At 38.1% G+C, this 16204-nt stretch overlaps 1 protein-coding gene across 15 annotated transcripts in view; it reads left to right on the plus strand.

Annotated features, from left to right (window-relative positions):
* The window catches only part of DYNC1I1 (dynein cytoplasmic 1 intermediate chain 1), a 274890-nt gene that overhangs the window by 51714 nt on the left and 206972 nt on the right, over nt 1–16204 (plus strand). The window contains exons 1-2 of one of the 15 annotated variants that reach the window (XM_087915837.1): nt 2829–3181; nt 13377–13499. In XM_087915837.1, coding sequence (XP_087771963.1) covers nt 13386–13499 — 114 coding nt within the window. In that variant the 5' untranslated portion in view covers nt 2829–3181; nt 13377–13385. Of the gene's footprint in view, nt 1–2828; nt 3182–3222; nt 3338–4607; nt 4729–13376; nt 13500–16204 lie in introns of those variants that run through there. The other 14 variants (XM_087915838.1, XM_087915834.1, XM_087915835.1 and 11 more) reach the window with 14 other exon arrangements.

Consider the following 16204-nt stretch of genomic DNA (forward strand, 5'->3'; position numbering starts at 1 on the left):
GTCAAATTCAAGGCCTGAGGGCTGATCCGGCCTGTGGGGTGCTTAAATCTGGCCTGCTGCTCTGGAAACAGCAAAGGACCGGCCTGCAGTGCCTCTGTCAGCAAAAACGGAATTCAGGAGGGCCACCACAGGCACCCCCGACATGATTGATATTGAGCTGGCCGTACCCACCATGGCCATTCCCCCCTGAAGTCAAACACAACCCTGAAGTGGCCCTCAATGAAATCGAGTTTTGACACTCATATTTTGTACATATATTTCTGTACAAATGCCAACTACGTGGTTCTGCCATTCAACGCATGCTGTTCCTGTCTGAATCTTGCACCCTGCCACTATGTATTGGGCTATCTCCCTCTGCATAGTTTGTACTTTGGGTCCTGCCTAGTGTGGTAGACTCATTCTTCTATTAATCTGGTGCTTAGTGCCTCTTCTTGTGCTGCTATGATCAGAGCCTCAGTGCTGTTTGTGTGTGTGTGTGTGTGTGTGTGTATGTGTGTATGTGTGTGTATGTATATTCTGATTCTATGCATTTCTCAATTAATTGATGCAGTTAATTAATTTCTGAAATGAGTTGCTTAAGTGCCTTTTGAGTTGCTTAAGTGGATTTTAAAATGATGCATATAATTCAACTTAATTAATCCAGATCATGAAGGAAAAGACACCAGCTTTCAAGGCATTGAATTCCATTCATAGATGAAAAGGAGATTATTCTAAGCTTGATACTTGGAAGTAGACTATGAGTTAAAATGCTTTCCCCACCTCCAGATAAAAACTGTTAGAGAACTGACTTCTTCATTTGGGATATCAGGGTGATATTCAGAAGACTCAAAAGTATATACATCTATACCATGGTGAATAATTTTCTATAGAATCAGTGAATGACTATTGAGCCTGGGAAGATGGAGAAAAGGATGACCAACTGTACCTGCACTTGGTGATATAATAAGAAAAAAAGTCAACAATAGAGGGGTCAAACTGATTTTGATGTCATAATTATTAGCTTGCAATACTGTAATACTAAAACATTTATCATTTTCACTACCTGAAGAGTATTCAAATATAATGATTCAGGTTTAGGAGGCTTTTGTAGTATAAAATCTGAATCTTGGCTCCAAGATAAAGTTTTCTTCATCACTCTGTCTAGGCATCCAGTTACTCAGTCAAGTCTATGGTTAGCAATAACACTTATATAAATCTCCTGCTTCACAATGCTTTTACAGCCTCTCTAAGTAGTTTTACAGAGTCAGCATATTGCCCCAACAATCTGGGTCATCGTTTTACCAACCTTGGAAGGATGGAAGGCTGAGTCAGCCTTGAGTTGGTATGATTTGAACTGCCGAACTGCAGGCAGCCAGCGGAAGTAGCCTGCAGTACTGCATTCTAACCATGGTGCCACTGTGGCTCTTTTAGAATAGTTAGAATAGTGGTAGGTATGTACTTAAGAAACATTCTTCATGTAAAATATAAAATAGTGGATTCCTTTGAATCTATAGTTGGGCATATTGATGACCTGTTTTTCTGTCTCTCACAACATCAGTTGTATTCAGGCACAAAATGATAGGTTGCAACTCATCAATTACTAAAGGATAATTCTACTTTTAATTAAAGCTTAATATCATAGACACATCCATTTAGCTTTCTTAGCAGTAATAAAGAAGTGGACTACTCTAATCTATTTTTCCTCTTTCCTATCTATCTTATGACTATAGCGGGGATGGTGTGTGTGTCTCCCATTAAAGTATTAAGTAATCTTGCTTAATTTTTCAAGATCACCCAAAATGAAGCAGCTTATTGGTCATTACTGCTTACATGGATAACTGACTAGAACACTAATTACATTTATTAGGCCCTAGAAATAAAATCAACTGCTAAGCCTTATATACAATAATAAAATCACCTTGCACAATCTATACGAATACCTTAAAGTCATCCATATCAATATTCAGTACAATTTTTAAGAACTTTCCCCCCTGTATTATGATGCATGTCTGAAATTTACTGTAACAGATTGATATATTTTAATAAATTCAATTATTATTGATTTATGTCAATCAATTGATTGTGCTTCTATTGAATCCGCATCTGTAATTCCCACAAATTTAGCCTGTTGGAGGAAGCATTAATGGACTTGTGGGGTTCTCAGTTTTTTGAGGTTAATGGTAGTTAAAATGATGTTGGGCTGGCTTAAAAGAAGGTTTTTAATGTCTGAACAGTACAATAGCATGAAGAGGTCTTATGTTTTTAGTTCACATTGCAATAGAATGTCTGGTAGCCATATGTTAACAAAAAGAGACAATACACTGAATAAACATTCCAGAACTACCTGTGGACGATGAGGTACAGATTGCTAGGTGAAACATTATTAAGCCCCATTTTACGATATTTTTTGCCACATTTGTTAAGTGAATCATTGCATTTGTTAAATTAGTAACATGGTTATTAAGTGAACCTGGAGTTTTCCATTGACTTGCTTGTCAGATCACAAAAGCTGATCACATGACCCTGGGACACTGCAACCCTCATATATACGAACCATTTACCAACCATCTGAATTTTTATGTGACCACAGGGATACTGCAGTGGTCATAAGTGTGAAAAAATGGTCATAAAGAACTTTTTTCAGTGTCATTGTAACTATGAACGGTCACTAAATGAAGTATTGTAAATCGAGACTATCTGTATCTAGATTACCACCAATAACAAGGATCAAGGAGATTTGGGGATAATCCAAGCTGTTTACTGCTCGTGGGGGAGGACCTTAAATGTGCAACTGTTAAAGCTAGAAAGCTTTTCTTCCTGCAGACATTATGCCCATTGACCTAAAGCTGGCGGCCCTCTTCCCTATTGACCTATGGCTAGCTGCAGACTGCGTTAATTTAGCCTTCTCTGACCTCGAATCGAAAGGTCCGGAAGGAACCAGCGCCGTCAGAGCTCGCACAGAGGTGGGAGAGAAGTGGCCGCGGCGGGGCGGAGTCTGGCCGGCGTGAGGCAGCACATTTCTGGAAGAGGCAGTCGTCGCAGCAGCTACCAGAATCTCTGCTACATCGGTGGCAAAGAGAAGCCAACCGAGCATCTTTCCAACGGTAACAACTGGTACCACCTAGCCCGCAGCCTCCCTTTGCTCTCTCTCTAGGAACTGCCTAAGAGCAGCAAGAGAGCCTACGATAAATCGTTGCGCAAGGTAATTGCAGCCCTGTAGCTGGGTTGAATTTGGCTCTCTGTGGGTGATATCGGAGAAAGATGCTGCGGTCGAATCATTTTCGGAGTGGACCTGCTTAGACAGAGCGACTGGGAGGGAAAGTATATCCCGCAGTTAACCTAAATGCGGTTGGTGACTGTAAGTCTGGAGTACAAGATGGTTTGGAGGGCTTCAGCTGGCAAGGAGGTGGTGGCTCGTGAATTATTATTATTATTTTTGAATGCATTTATTACGCGCGCGCTCTCACCCTTCCCGGTTCTCATCGCCGAAGGAGGAGAATTAGAACTGGTTGCAAAATATGAAATACATTGGCATTAAAAGTCTGCTCTGAAGTGGGAGTGTCTTCCCGAAGAGAATGATATGGGCATTCCCTGAGCTGTTATCTGAAGCTGGTGCAAGGAGCTCTAGATCTGTGGACTTGATGGTTTAGTCAGATCCGATCATGCTTTTAAACCATTCGGCATTCCATTTTCCTATAGAGGAGATTCATTAATTCACCGTCGGTACTTGGGGATAGAAGGAAATAAAATAAAACTCTGTAGAGCAATTCTTCCCAAATCTCTGCAGATTTAATATATGCGGACTTCAACTCCCACAATTCCCCAGTCAGCAGTGGAAGTATGCACATCTTAAAGTTGCTAAGGTAGAAAAACATCGCTCTTAGAGGATGATTTGGTTTATTCTGATAGGAAAGAGATTGATCCAAATAGGAAAAAGGCAAACTTACTGAATAATCAAAAGATGTGTGTGTGTGTGTGTGTGTATGTGTATATTCATTCCCCCATATATATGGGGGAATGCTAGTTTTTAGTTAAATATTTATTTTTGCAAATGTTTCTAGATTGCTTAGCACTGACAACACCTAACAATTTAACAACAAATAAGAAATAAAGATGGCCTCCCAGACACCCAAATATACCATAGCAACAAGCCTCCAATTGTCTTTCTTTTTTTAAGTGATGTCTTTTCTGTTAAAGAAGACCAAAGAGGAAGGTGCTAGGCACATCTCCAGAGGCAAGGTTTTCCTATGATCTTGGCTTCTTGCAAGGATGGGATCCCAGGTTTTCCCTTTAGTGCATATAAGGTAATTTGTAATAAATTGATGTGGTTTTTATAACGAGTTTAAATCCAAATTGATTAAAAGAAACCTTCTGCTTTGGGGTGCCCTGGACCTCAACTGTCATAGTTCCATTGAGCACAGTCATAGTCCCTTAGTGGGATTATGGGAAGTTAAGTATCAAGCCACTGGTAGAATATCAACTGAGAAAATATTCATTAAGATATAATTTTCTATTAAAATAGCAAAACATTCAGCAGCTTTCATAGGTTTTTGCTGTATTGCAGGGGTGTCAAACTCATGTCTTAATGGCGATGTCACGTGACATATCAGGACTCCCTCTCCTTTGCTAAACCAGGTGTGGGCGTGGCCAGCATGTGACATCTCCGGCCCACAGGCAGGGAGTTTGACAGCCCTTCTGTATTGAGTAGAACAAGAAATCCACATTTACTTAAGTAGCACTTATTTCTAGGTAAGTGGTACACTTTTAATTTATTATATTAATTGACATTTGCATATATCAGCTAAAGAGACTAAAATATGTTAACTGTTTTCCTATGAAGTGTTGCATGTTATCTGAATTTAAGCTTTATAATTGTTTTACTTGTTCATTATGATGCCTTTTTAAATTTAAGGCAAATGATTTGAGGAATTTGGAGTGTCATCTAAGGAGGTTCCCCTATTCCTTCTGTTTTTTAATATTTTGGGGTAAAGACTGATCATGGTGGGGGGATTCAGCAGATTATTTTCTGTTGCTGTATAAAATAAGGCTAGAGGTAATGGTTGGAACTGGCCAGCTAGATTTCAGCTAAATATTAGAATAAGGATTAAAAACTGAAACTGAAGCTGGTGCCCTAGAGACACATTTGCTTTTCATTCTCCAAAAGTATTAAATCAGAAAACTATTAAAGATGTTGCACTTGCAAGCTGCCTGCATCAAGGCAGATATTGTTCTAGATGATTTTTAGGATCCCTTCCAACATTAAAAACTCAGTGATTCTGCAAAAAAGTAACCAGATTCATTTTTAAAATGTTGCCAACTTGATTCTTCTTTGCAAATATTATGGTATCAAAGCCTACTAAACAATATATCAAGCTACCTCTCAGTTGGATACCATGTCTGCACTTTTTTCCTACGTTGCATGAATCAGCCTCCTCGATCTAGCATTTTCCAGAAGAGCTGGAATTCTAACACTCAGAATCTCCAGCCCAGGTTCAATAAAAATAGATTTTGGAAATGCCTACAAAAAAGAGAGGCTTTTCCCCTTAATGGTAACCTTTGCAGGATGTTTCTCTATGCCTGTATTAATAAGACACTGTTTCAGTGGTGAGACAGCCTATTTAATTCTTTTATGTTGGGAAGGCATAAAACAATATATGTAGGCCATCACAGCGAAGATCAGTTAGATTTTGCCAAATTATCTGAAAATAACAGATGGTGGGGGGGAATTTTAGAAAAATGTTAAATTAGTCATATATGTCCCAAGTTGCAAAAACATTGCAATCTTTTTGAATGTTTACATTCTACCACTGTATGAAAAAGTCTATCAGTGAAAGGATGCTTGATGCAGTTCACAAAATATTCCTTGGAAAAAATAAACTTAAAGGATTGACATTTTAATACTATATTATCTAAACTTTTAGAAACACTAGAACATTATATTATAAAATTATCTATTCTTCTAATTGGCTGATATCTCTAACCCTTTCAAATGGTAATTATAAAATTACGTTGTTTTTATAATTTTATTAAAAAATTATTTAAAATGTGTGGTGTCATTATGCTTGGGGAAGAATGTTTCAATTATTTCCCTTTCCCTTTTTGTATATGGAGAAAAGCAGATGACGAGGAAAAAAATGCAGTGTCTGGATAATTGTGCATAGGAAGTTTGTTTAAGTGCTTTGAATGTGCATTCCAGACCAGCTTTATGTTGATCATATTTTGCTTCCATTTGAAAAAATCAGCTAATTTTTGGCATCTTCTTCCAGGTGAAAGAGCTAATTGTTGGATTGGAAAAGTCCAGTAGGAGTAAAAAAGGGATTGCAATAAACTAGCATTGACTTTTGATTTTGGCTATTATTCTTTATACGTTAATTGTTCAAGTGTGAGAGAGTTACTTAAATAGTTGAAATTGTCCCATCTCTACCCCATCAGGCAGAATAGGTCTGATTTTTTTTTGCGAAAAGTTAATTATATGTATAGGGGACAAGTCTATACTGTGATGTTTTATTGTAGGCGCAGTTTATCTTTTTTTATAAGAGATGGGTGAAAGCTGAGACCCCAAGATTGATTGCTTATTGTACCCCATGACTATTATTAAGTGTTGTACCTTATGATTCTTGACTCTTGATGAATGTATCTTTTCTTTTATGTACACTGAGAGCATATGCACCAAAACAAATTCCTTGTGTGTCCAGTCACACTTGGCCAATAAAGAATTCCATTCTATTCTATTTTAACATAAGACTCCTTATAGACTTGATATTCCTTTTATGAATCCTCTAGAGCGGGGGGGGGGGGTATCAAACTGGTGGCCCGTGGGCCAGATGTGTCACATGTTGGTCAGGCCACCCCAGCGCTGTGAATGGGAAAAACATCCCAAAGTGATGCCACAAGTTTGACACCCATGCTCTAGAGCTTCCTCCTATGACATCTGCCAAAAATTGATAGTTTCCCCATTTGAGATGGGGAAGGCAAAAGAACTGTGGTATAAACTCAAGAAACCAAAAAGTCCAATCCTTTTACCCCAACCCTAGGGGAAAGGCTAGCTTGAGTAAGACAAGACCCTATTCAGTTTGCAATATAGAACTCTGAACTGATAGTTTTTCACAGTCCTAGAAACGTTAGAAACTAAAGAACTGAGTATAGTATTTTGATGATAATTTCAGCATCTTTATTAGAGCAGTATTTTTCTCTCCACTTAGAGATCAGGAAACATATCCAACTTATCTTCAAGATTTGTTGTATTTTATTTTATGTCATGTATATGCCCAGGGGTGGGATTCAAATTTTTAACAACCGGTTCTGTGGGCGTGGGTTAGGTGGTGGGTGTGGCTTGGTGGTCATGTGACTGGGTGGACATGGCTTGGTGGTCATGTTTTTGTCTGGGCGTGGCCAACTAAATATCACTCACATCAAGGCATGCATCTCTTCGCCTGGCCTCTCATGACTGTGGGGATGCTGCAACAGTCATAAGCGTGAAAAACTGTCATAAGTCACTTTTTTCAGTGCCATTGTAACTTTGGCCACTCCACACAAGCAAAGTACTAGCAAAAGAGAGAAAAAAACTCCAGATAAGTTCTAGAGACAGGAAGTCTAGTCCTGCCAAGAATGTAATAAGGGTTAACAAAGAGGCAGTTTCTGTAAGCAACACCAGAATGTTTCTTTGCTGCCTTCCTTACAGGATTAGGCCAGTAATTTCTTCTAACAACTGGTTCTTCAAACTGCTTAGAATGTTAACAACCGGTTCTAGAGAATAGGTGCAAACTGGTAGAATCCCACCTCTGTATATGCCTTCCAAACAAGTCCCACTGTATGGCTAACATTTAAAATTCATAAGAAAATAATAAATTATAAAAACACAACAATTAAAATTAGCAACAAATGGATTAGATCAGACTTCCTCAACTTTTCTGGCTTTGTGGACCAGTGCAGAATGGGGGGGACAGAGAGGGTTTTTGCATGGGTGGGGGGAAGCATGTGTGTGCGTGCAACTCCATTTGTGCAAGTGGTGGCATGGCACATGCTATTTTCGGGGGGGAGAAGACCCCTAAGTTAGATCAGTTCTAAGCTATGGCTGTGTATTATTTGGGGGAAAGAAGGTTATAACAATAAAATGTGTATATAGTAGTAACGGGAGAAGAAATGATACATGTGTGACTACTCTTTTTGCCCTCATATTAGCAAGTTTGTAGATTTGTTTGTTTGTAAATAATAGAAAAACATGGATAATAGGAAAATATGGAAGTAGAATACAAATGGTCCTTGACATATGACCACAAAGTAAGCCCCTACTTTCTGTTGTTATGTGAGTCATTTGTAAGTGAATTTTCCCCATTTTATGACCTTTTTTGACACAGTTTTTAAGTGAATCATTGCAGTTGTTAAGTTAGTAGCAAAGTTGTTAAGTGAATTTGGCTTTCCCATTCTAACTTTGCTTGTCAGAAGGTCACACAAGGTAATCACAATAAATGTGAAACAGTTTCCAAATATCTGGTTTTTGATCATGTGACCATGGGGATGCTTCAATAGTTGTAAGTGTGAAAAACAGTGATAAGTCACTTTTCTCAGCGCTTTTGTAATTTTTGAACGAACTGTTGTAAGTTGAGGACTACTTATATAGCACTGTCTGGGCAGCCAATAAAATCATAGTTTCGTAGAGGGTATATTGCTGATCTTTTAGTTCTACCCGTGCCAGGTGCAGGAATCCTCAGATCATCTGTACCAATAGTTTTCTAATTCTTGAAAACTTTCTTTAATGGAGCAAGGACCACTTTAGTAGGCAGGTTGCTCCATTGTTTAATTCTTCTTATAGTCAGGAAATTCCTTATTTTAGATTTGGTTCTCTCACTGTAAAGCTTCTACCTATTGGTTTTTATCTTACTTTTGGATGCTTAGGCTTCTATCAATAAATTGTACAATTGTACAATAAAAACTTAGTGTAAAAGTTCCCATGGTCATAAGAAGGAAAAAGAGATCCTTTGTTATTACTGTACCTTTTTTTGATCTGTTTGACCAAACTCCCCAAATTCTAGAAATTAGAAGTTCTTTACTAAATTCCTCTTGGACTTGTTAGATAATAGCCTTTGGCAGCATGTGCATTGATTGCTTCAAAGCTCTGTTGATGTATTTGAACAATGCTGCAGAGTGTAAAAGTAAGCATAATTGATGCTTTCCTTGGGCTCTGTGTGCCTCTGATGGAATCTTTGCTCAGCTATGCTGGACATAAATCAATAATAATGCTGTTACTTGTTAACTATGAAACTATTATTTCTCTTTAGCCTCTCCCTGTTCTGAATCTTGATTTCCCCCTCATTAATAGTTAAGAAATTGATTGTGACATTACAGTAATCACAACTGAGGCTAATTGGATTGTTTTTTTAAACTCACAACATATCAGAGTGGGAATTAAGTTACAGGTTGAGGGGGGAAATGGTGTTAGTCAGAAACACAATTCTTCTTAGCTAAAGTAATGCTGATAGGCTATATAGTTGCAGTTAAATCATATGTGATTGAAGGAATTTGGAGAAAATCTATGTAGTCACGCTGAATATACTGATTCAGTGGCACATAATGAGTCAATTCATAAATCAATCAAGATAAAATAATGTGTACTAGCTCGATACTTGTGCTTCGCTGCGAAAATATGTGGTTGGGCTTAGTTTTTGGGTAAGAAAATAAGGGGGAAAAAATTCTGCCTCTGCCTACCAGCATCCATCGGTATTCATCTGGCTAGCATCCTGTCAGTGTGTGAGAGAATTGAGGGCTGTTTGGAAACTGAAACACTATTTGCTGTGTGAGCAAGAATGAGACAGCAAGGAGCTTGGGCATGGTTTAGCTCAACTGTTCTGTAGTAATGCTGCTTGGTACTGTGAAACTAAAATTGAAACTGAAACTCCTCTCCTCTGCTTGTATTTTGCATTTGGAACAGTTTTCTTTTCAGGTGGGGAGGGGGAGTAGAACCCCTTCGCATCAAAGTGCGTTAATAATAATATACGAAGCAGTAATGCTCTGATGGTCATTTCAAAAAATCCTTTCTTAGCAAGCACCTAGAAGCCAAGAGGAACATGCATGCCAAATTTCAAGTTTGTAGGCTTTACGGTTCTGGAGTTTTTGTGATGATGCATGAGTGGTATTTCCCTTTTATATATATAGATTGAGAGGGATTATATTTCAGAAGCGAACTTCAATTAGTTGTACATAATAAAATGGTTGAAGAAAGTTGCATTCACATTTATGCCAATCTAAATTGTGCTTCTGAGGTTAATATGTAGGATGGAGATCGGTTATTCCTCAGATTATACCAGCATTTATATTTATGCCAATCTAAATTGTGCTTCTGAGATTAATATGTAGGATGGAGATCGGTTGTTCCTCAGATTATACCTGCCTGTGAATTTTGCAGTTCTAAATTTAGAAATTATGCATATGGGTCATTGGAAAGCAACAGCTGATGCTAGAATCATTACCCCCTTTCTTTCTTTTTTTAAAACAAATTTTATTAATTTTTAAAAAAACAATAAAACAAACAAAATGTAGAATATAAAAACATAAGATATCAAATAAAAGACATCAAATAAAACATCTTATTTAAGAACAACATAATTCCAAATTATCACATTCCATACAAACACAATTTAATATACATATTTATCTTATATATTCAACTTCATATTTTTCCCAACTTCTATTTCTCCCTTTCCTTCTATTCAATTATATTTCTTTTGCCTTAATTTATATAGATTCATTGTAACCATCTGTCTTATTTGCAATTTCATTATTCTCTTCCAACATTCTTCTAAATTTCTATTAATTCAAACATAGACAAATAAAGCACAAAACACAAATACATAAAACTTCTTTTTGGAAAGCAGCTTAGCCCCAGGTTAGGTCTTTTTGTACAGACATAAATCAAATTCATGCTCACCTAATATACTATTTCATATCTTATTTAACATTCTATATTTTCTATATATTTTCTCTCTTCTATTCACTCTCTAAGTTCTATTTTATTTATTTCATCTCAATTTAAATAATTATACTTGCATCTTTTGTCTGTTCTCTTTCAATTATCTATTTATCTTTTCTTTCTAGTACAATATTTCTCCTGTAATCACTGGTTGAAGTATGACAACTTTTTATCTTTCCCCTAAATTTAACACTTAAAATAATACATACTTTCCATACTGATTCTGCTTAGTACATTCTAAATACTACATTTAGGATATTAAGACAAAAGAAAAAAAGTAAGCTTGTAATATAGTAAAAACAATATTTCATAGAAAATTAAGCTCTATTGTTAAATCTTAAATATTTTTATACATTTCCTTTAATGTATTATTAACTCATATAATATTTCAGTTTACTAACTCAATTTCAAATACTAATATCTACAATACAGTCATGTACTTTTGCAGAATCTCTTTTTTTTTAGATTATATTTTACCCTTTGTCTCTAAAAAAACCCGTTTTTTAACATCTTGTTTTAAACCTTTATGACTTCTTTTCCCCCTTTCCCTTACTTTCTTATCAATTCTAGCCTTTTTGACCCCCCATCTCTCAATCTCCACTCTCTTAATCACCCCTCTCTGTTGTATTTCTCTTTTTTGTTGCTTTCTGACACTATCGATTTTTCACCTTATTTTTCCCTTTCTTGGTTGCTTTTTTAGATTCTAAATTCTCCATTTTCTTCCCTCCCTACTTTTCTTCTTCTTCAACTAAGATTATTTGTCCATTAAAGATGGCTTCTTCTTCTTCATCCCAGCTTCCTTGTTATTGTATTTCCTGGTAGGTAAAAATCGCCATTTCTAAAAAGTGAAAAATAGATCCAGAAGAGCCCTTGCCTTCTTGTTCTTCTTCTTTCAACTTTTGAAATTCCATTTGTAATTCTTCAACAGATAAAGCCATTTTTTTAAAAAAGAAAAAAAAACAATCCAAATGTTTTTATTCTTTCAAAAAATAGTTCGCAAAAGTCCCAAAGTCACAAAGCAGTCCAAATCTAGATAAACTATTTCATTAGCACTTTCTTCTTTTTATATTTTCTCTTCCTGGGGTAGAATTCAATTACACAGTTCCAAAATAATTTTTTAGAAGTCTTATCACCATTTATTTCTGGTCTTATAAACTCCAAGCAGTCTCTTCCAGTACAATCTTAAAGTAAATTCGTTACCTCTTCCTTCCCACTTATAGCAAAAAGATTTTAATTTTTAATTCCAATGTTCAAAAATCTTTTACTCCCTTGGCCTTAAAATTACCTTCTGTGCCCAAGCAGGTTTTTCAGATTTCCATCAGCTATTTCCGTAGGGAAGGAGAGTGAGAGAAAATAACTTTCCCTTTCAAACGTTCTTCCGCCGCTTTTACAGTCTTTCTGGGAAACAATGTATCATTCAAGGAATGAAGTTTCCAGGGTATTAAAAGGCTCCTCATTGTCCCGGTTCAGCCAAAAACTTTCACTTTCTCCAACCTCCTCCTGCGCAATCTTGTCCAGCTGCAGGCTTCTTTGTGGTGGCCATTGCTGACCACCACTCCACTGCCTTAGGAAAAGAGAGTTTAGCCAGCTGGGGAGGGGGCTTGCAATACTCCCAAACCCCTATCCGGATCTCCCCTGTCTTCGGTTGCCTCTATGGGGCAACCATATCCTCCAAATCTGATTGGATCAGAGGCACTTCGGCAGCAAGCGCAGCAGGAACCGTGCACGATCGCGGATTCCTGCCGCCGCTAAAGCCTTGCAAACCGGAAGTCATTACCCCCTTTCTGATGTTTATTTTATTTCTAATTGTTTATTTTCCCGATTTATTATGTGAAAATAATTTAATGAATACTACTTCAATTAATAGTACTGTGAATAGTAATAACAACAATGGATAATTCTTTAACCCTTGGGAGTCAATACTGACCAATTTCAGAAGCTGGATTAAATAGAAGTTAAGCAAATTGTAGTTGTAAAACAGGGCTGGGCAGTTTTTGGAACACTGAGGATTGCAATTCAATCTCCTAAGCTTCTAGAGAACGTTCTTGCAAACCTTTTTCAAACCATTGGCCAAGTCATGTGTAATCCTCAAGGTAGGAAAAGTTGTACATCCCTGTCACAGCTGTTCAATAAAATTGTTTTTAGATTTACAAGGGCTAGGCAGTGTTTTAATATGGGCTGTTGAAAAAAAATGGTCTTTTAAAATCAAAAGTTTTGATAATGCATTTACTCAATTGTATATTTGCTTACCATTGCTCAATATAATTAGGCTATTATCAAGGAATTCTTTCAATCACATTAGAACTTTTTTCCCCTTTCCCCTTTTCCCATTCTAGAGGCTAATCGATATTTGGAGATAAATGGAGGTTAAAAAAATTACTTTTTTCTTGGTTCCCAACACTGATATATTCTGTTTTTTCTTCCTAACCAGTGAATCATCATGTCAGACAAGAGTGACTTAAAAGCAGAGCTGGAACGTAAAAAACAGAGATTGGCTCAAATAAGAGAGGAAAAGAAACGGAAAGAAGAAGAAAGGAAAAAGAAAGAGGTAAATGTATGTGATATCTGTTAAGGTATTGTACCTACTTTTTACTTATGTCTTGGATTTATATTTTTTTCATAACAGGAAATAGAAAAGAAATACAATCTAGTACAATGTCAGTCCTGTCATCTCTCTTTCCATTCATCTTGTATGTTGTGTTTTCCGTCTTGTACTTCCCTGAACTTTGAGAAGCACGTTTATTTCACTTTAGTCCATAACTTTTATCCATGCCCAAAGTATTGGTTTTTACTTGCTGAGAATTGCCAGAAGAGAGCCAGTGTAAGGGTTGAAGGAATAAAGCAGGACTCAAACTACAGTAGACAAAATGATTATGCAAATATTAAGCAGATGTCTCCCATTGTCAAGATGGGAAGCATATGACCAAATTTCGGTTTGCTTGAAAATGTGGGACAAAAAGACAAAATTTATCTATAATATAGGGCATGATGTTGGTGATCAGAAATAAAATGGTCTTCTGTATATATTTGGCTTCTATCTTGCCTGCCTGAAGCAAGTTGTAGTGTACTTGTTTGCATACTCGTAATACTGCATTCCTATTGGACAAATACCATCGCTGGCGATTGGTAGATAACAACAGTTCCGATTGGCTGCCTAAGCGGCAGGAAGTTTAAATAAATGCCATTGGTTGCGAGCCGCGAGCAGCTGCTATAAAAAGGGCTACTGCGGCTCGACTTTAGTTGAAGTTACTGACAGTTAATAAAGAGCTGAATTCAACTCCGGTCTCGAGTCTGCTTTTGTTCTGGTGAAAAAACACTGGCAACGAAGTTGGGATTGAAGGAACAAAGACCGTAAGCACGTGGCAACGACAGCCGAAAAATCAATGAGATGGCCGGCAACAACTCGCGACCTGCACCATTCAACCCAGCCAAAGAAGACTGGGAATCATATCATCGGGTTCCTGATGTTCCTGACGCATTGTGGCCCGACCATTTTTAAAATGGCAAAGGCATTAGCGAGACCAAATGATGTCAAACAGATGGCATGGCCAGACCTGAACCAAATGCTGAGAAACCATTACGCGCCCGTTGTGTCCAACCTCATTCGAAGACACGAATTTTACAAATGGGATCAACAAGAAGGAGAGTATTGGAGACTTCGTAGCAGCATTAAGGGACATTGGAGGGGCATGTGAGTTCCTCAATATGGATGAAGCCATGAGGGATCTCATAGTCCTCAGATTGAGAGATGCTACCCTGCAGAGCAAACTGCTCAATTGACCCAACATTACCGCAAATGAAGCTATCACTGAAGCAACCGCAACTGAGGCAGCAAAAAAATCTGTGGCGAAAATGAAGCAAATGAATACAGTCAACAGCCCAAGCCAGAGCAGAGAAAAGAAAGCGGAAGGTACCCAGAAACATATTACTGCAACCACCCACCATGAAGACATCGAGTCATCAACCGACTCCAAGGAAAAAGACGAAGAGGTAAACAGGCTCCAATCAGAGAGAAAATGGCGAGAAAGAAGAGGGAGAAAACCTGATTTTCAGTGTGCCAGATGTGGAGGAAATCACCCGTGTTCTGAGTGTCGTTTTTTTGGATGCCATCTGCAGGCACTGCGAAAAACGGGGGCACATTGCAAGGGTCTGCCGAAACAAAAAGAGCTATAGTCCAAAAAGACGAGGCAGTACCCCCCCCCCAGAACTAAGGAGAAGCCAACCAGAAGTCATTGGAACTGGGAAAATAGGAGTCAACGACTCAATGAGAAGGAAGAAATGCATCAGACAATTATTATTGGAACTGCCAGAGCAACTAATACTAAGAAGGTTCGAATAAACGTCCAGATAGAAGGAGAGCCATGCGAAATGGAAGTAGACTCTGGCTCATATCTGTCAATGGTATCATGGAACACGATAAAAAACTTGATACCAGACATATGACGAAAAGAACTTGAAGAGCAAAGCCTGACGATAAAAGACTACCAAGGAAACAAGATACCAGTAGTGGGATTGGGACACTTCAAGGTAACGTTTAAGAAACATACTGAAATTCTTCCATTGACCATCGTTGACTGAGACTGCCCCAGCCTACTTGGTTTAGAATGGTTCGAGCCTCTAGGAATTGAAGTGACAGGAATCAACAGCGTCACCATGACAGACTGGGAAAAAGACCTGATGGAGGAGTTCCATGACGTATTCGACGGGACCTTAGGCAAGTACCCTGGGACCTCTATCTCATTTAGACTAAACCCGAACATAGCCCCCATCAGGCTAAAGGCCAGACGCGTTCCCTTTGCGTTAAAGCCAAAAATTGATGAGCAGCTGAACAAACTCATCGCCCAAGGGGTGTTAGAGACAGTTGACCGTGCGAGATGGGAAACCCCGATTGTGACCCCCGTAAAACCAGATGGGTCCGTGCGCATCTGTGGTGACTATAAGGCTACCCTGAACCATGCATTGCAGCAGAGCGTATACCCTGTTCCAGTAGTCCAGCACTTGTTGCACTCGTTGGGGGGATTTTTTTGCAAAGCTTGATCTCACGCAGGCATATCAACAGTTACCAGTTGATTCCGAGACGGCAGAGGCACAAACTATCGTAACACATAGAGGAGCCTTTAAATGCAACAGATTACAATTTGGTGTCAGCGTGGCCCCGGGCGTTTTCCAAAGCCTGATGGAACGCCTCCTCCATGGACTAAAAGGGGTGGTTCCCTATTTCGATGATGTACTAATATCAGCCAGAAATAAAAAACAACT

This window comes from Pseudonaja textilis, chromosome Z (assembly GCF_049901715.1).
Source record: "Pseudonaja textilis isolate UNSWEBS1 chromosome Z, rPseTex1.2, whole genome shotgun sequence".
NCBI classification, from domain to species: Eukaryota; Metazoa; Chordata; class Lepidosauria; order Squamata; family Elapidae; genus Pseudonaja; species Pseudonaja textilis.